The 3702-nt window shown below is 53.3% G+C and overlaps 1 protein-coding gene across 1 annotated transcript; it reads left to right on the top strand.

Annotated features, from left to right (window-relative positions):
• Nucleotides 1-795: 795 nt before the first annotated feature.
• LOC127052013 (uncharacterized) lies at nt 796-3385 on the top strand. The gene is made up of 2 exons (XM_050955168.1): nt 796-1574; nt 2804-3385. The coding sequence occupies exons 1-2, from the start codon at nt 1310-1312 to the stop codon at nt 3331-3333; spliced, it is 795 nt and encodes a 264-aa protein (XP_050811125.1). The 5' UTR covers nt 796-1309; the 3' UTR covers nt 3334-3385.
• The last annotated feature ends 317 nt before the right edge of the window (nt 3386-3702 follow it).

Here is a 3702-nt window from a genome sequence, read left to right as displayed (position 1 = left end):
GATAGGCACACCCCAGAATCGGGGCCTGAGTGTGGTGTACTGTTCAAAGTTGCCCAGTTTGTCTATCACTCTGGAAGTTAGTAGAATCCCCTAGAGCTGAGTATTTGTCCCCTAATTGTGGCAATACTTGTGCTAAGCCTGATTTGGGGCAGGAATGAAGTTCTCAAGGGCCCTGTGATGACTACACCCTGAACCCCACCTGACATGATGGGGCACAGGCAAAGTGCTCTCTAAGATACAACTATCACGGTTACTTAATTGTCCTCCATTACCGTAGTATCTGCGCACCTAGCAATTCTCAATGTATTTATCATCAACTTAATGAAGTAGGGATGGGGTCAGAGCCATCCTTAGGCATACACAGCATACCTGGCTGTGTAGGGCACCTGAAAATTTGGGGCACCCCTGGGTCTTAGTGTCCATGCTCCCGCCTCTCCCTATCCCTGTTCTGACTCTTCCTGCAGACTCCCACAGCTGGCTGCTGCAGCCTGGTGAGTCTTCCTCCAGAGGGGATCTAGTAACTTAAAAGTGAAAAAGCCATCCAGCCTGTCAGATCTATTATCATAACATTGACACTGTTAAAGAGCAATTCAAGTGATAATGAAGCCATTTAACAGGTATTTGCCAACCCCAAGGTATATACTGTCAGTTTCTGAGGCCATGGCCAAACTAGAGAGTTGCAGCGCTGGTGAGGGGGTTACAGCGCTGCAACTTAGGATGTGGCCACACTTGCAAAGCACGGCCAGCGTTGCAACTCCCTGGTTGCAGCGCTGGCTGTACACCTGGTCCAGCCTCGGGTGTAGCGATTCCAGCGCTGGTGATCCAGCGCTGGTCAGCAAGTGTGGACGCCCACCAGCGCTTTTATTGACCTCCGGGGTATAAGGAGGTATCCCAGCATACCTTTTAAGCCTCTCTGGTAATCCTGCACACTCCACTGCCCTGGGCTCAGCTGACCCCACCTTTAAATGCCCCGGGAATTTTAAAAAACCCCTTCCTGTTTGCTCAGCCAGGTGTGGAGTGCAATCAATCAATCAATCAATCAATCAGTGACCATGCCTCCACGCCCCAGACAAGCCCCAGCATGGAACAGTTCCGAGCTGCAGGACCTCATCAGTGTTTGCGGTGAGGAAGCTGTGCAAGCACAGCTGCGCTCCAGCTGGAGAAATTATGATATCTATGGGCAGATATCACAGTCCTTGCTGAGAAGGGGCCATGAACGGGACGCGTTGCAGTGCAGGGTAAAAATTAAGGAGCTGCGCAGTGCTTACTGCAAAGCCCGTGAGGGAAATCGCCGCTCAGGAGCTGCCCCATGACCTGCCGTTTTTACAAGGAGCTGGATGCCATACTTGGGTGTGACCCCACTGCCAATCCTAGGAGCACGATGGAGAGTTCAGAGCAGGCAGAAGTGGGGGAGGGTGTAGAGGAAGCCGAGAGTCAGGCTACTGTGGTGGAGGGAGACACCCCGGAGTCCCAGGAGGCATGCAGCCAGGAGCTCTTCTCAAGCCAGGAGGAGGCTAGCCAGTCGCAGCAGCTGGAAGTTGCTGGTAAGGAAGAAGCAGAGGATCGTGCTCGGGGTAAGCAGATTTTTATGTTTTGGGAGAGGAGGGTTTGGGTTATGGCTGCCTGCATGCATACCTAAACGTGGAATAGCCCATTGATTTGCTCTATCACATCTCTGTAATCTGCCTCGGTAATCTCTTGAAAAGTTGCAGCCAGAGCGTGGGCAATGTGCTTTATAGTTTATAGGGAGAGCCACCGTGGTCCTTGTCCCGGTCAGGCTAACTCGTCCGATCCACTGTGCAGCGAGGGGTGGGAGTACCATGGCTGCACACAGGCAAGCTGCATAGGGACCAGGGTGGAATCCACATTGCTGTAGAAGACCCTCCCTCTCTTCCCAGGTAACACGCAGCAGTGATATATCTGGCAGTAGGAAACCCTGTTGAGAATTTAGGGATACTTGAGTGCTGGGCGCCAGGTTCGTGGTCCCCCCACTGCCAGCAGGTAGCCAGCCCCGCGGTGCGTTCCGGTCTCCCCACCCCCTTCCAGCAGGCAGCCAGCACCGCGGTGCGTTCCGGTTTCCCCACCCCCTTCCAGCAGGTAGCCAGCCCTGCGGTGTGTTCCGGTCTCCCCACCTCCTTCCAGCAGGCAGCCAGCCCCGCGGTGCATTCCGGTCTCCCCACCCCCTTCCAGCAGGTAGCCAGCCCTGCGGTGCGTTCCGGTCTCCCCATTCCCTTCCAGCAGGTAGCCAGCCACGCGGTGCGTTCCGGTCTCCCCACCCCCTTCCAGCAGGTAGCCAGCCCTGCGGTGCGTTCCGGTCTCCCCATCCCCTTCCAGCAGGTAGCCAGCCACGCGGTGCGTTCCGGTCTGCCCCCCACTTCCAGCAGGCAGCCAGCCAGCCCCGTGGTGCGTTCCGGTCTCCCCCCCCCGCCCTTCCAGCAGGCAGCCAGCACCGCGGTGCGTTTCCCCCACCACCACCAGCAGGCCAGCAGTTCCGCGGACCGCCCCCCCCCGCCAGCAGCTCGCCAGCTTCATGTTCCCTACTGTCCCCTGTGCAGGGCACCAGCTACCTCCTGTATCCAGTGCAGATAAACCCCAGTGAGCCATCAGTCAGTTCCCTCTCCCAGGTGAAGTCGGGGCAGAAACATTCACCCCATTGCTCGCCATGCCTTGGCTTCCCTGGCCTCTCTGTGTTATGTTAGGTATGTGGGAATGATGCTACAAAAAGTCTACAAACTCCTTCACTGTGTGATAATAAACAATGTAGCCTCTGTGTATTACATGTTTCTATCTATGTTTTTTTTAGTGACCTTGACTAATGCAGCCGGATCACCAGCCTCACGTCGGTTGCAGAACTTGAGAAAAAATCCACGAAAATCAAAAGAGGAGTTGATCAAAGCAGTTATGAATCACTACAACAGAGAAAGTAGGAAGACGCAGGAATGGAGAGAGAAAATGTATGAGTGGAGGCAAACACAAAGCAGGAGAAAGGAATTGGCTACCAAAAAAACCTCAAAGCAGATGATAAGCCTCCTGGCTCGCCAAACTGACTCTTTCGAGTCTCTCGTAGCCATGCAGGCAGATCTGTACCGTGGTAACCCACACCCCTTCCAAAGCTCTCTTTCTTGTTCCCCAGTATTTGCACAAAACACCTTTCTCCAGCAGCCAGTTTCTTATTACTCCCAGCTGCCCCCAACACCTGTACGATCACCTACCAGCCCTGATAACTACAATTCTTACCCTGTGCACTCCACCCCCATTACTCTGCAGCATAGTAATCCTGAAGTGCAGCAGACATTGAACAGTAATCCAAACAGGACATATTCAAACCTCTGAATGTACAGTCCACCACCCTAACCCCCCTGGCCTGTTATGTACTGTACTTTGAATAAAGGATTTTATGGTTTTTACAATACTTTTTATTATTGCAGGAAGTGGTAAATACTGTACCCCAAGGTAGAAAGGAGCACAGCAAAGGCACCAAACATTACTGTTGGTTCTCAGCATCAAATTGCTCCCTTAAAGCATCCCTAATCCTTGAAGCCCTTTCCTGGGCCTCTCTAGTAGCCCTGCTCTCTGGCTGTGAAAATTCATCCTCTAGGCGTCGAACCTCGGAGGTCCATACCTCACTGAATCTTTCACCCTTCCCTTCACAAATATTATGGAGGGTACAGCACGCGGATATAACAGCGGAGATGCTGCTTT

The sequence above is a fragment of the Gopherus flavomarginatus genome, chromosome 5 (assembly GCF_025201925.1).
Source record: "Gopherus flavomarginatus isolate rGopFla2 chromosome 5, rGopFla2.mat.asm, whole genome shotgun sequence".
In the NCBI taxonomy this organism is placed as follows: Eukaryota; Metazoa; Chordata; order Testudines; family Testudinidae; genus Gopherus; species Gopherus flavomarginatus.
This window is presented reverse-complemented; position numbering and strand designations above follow the sequence as displayed.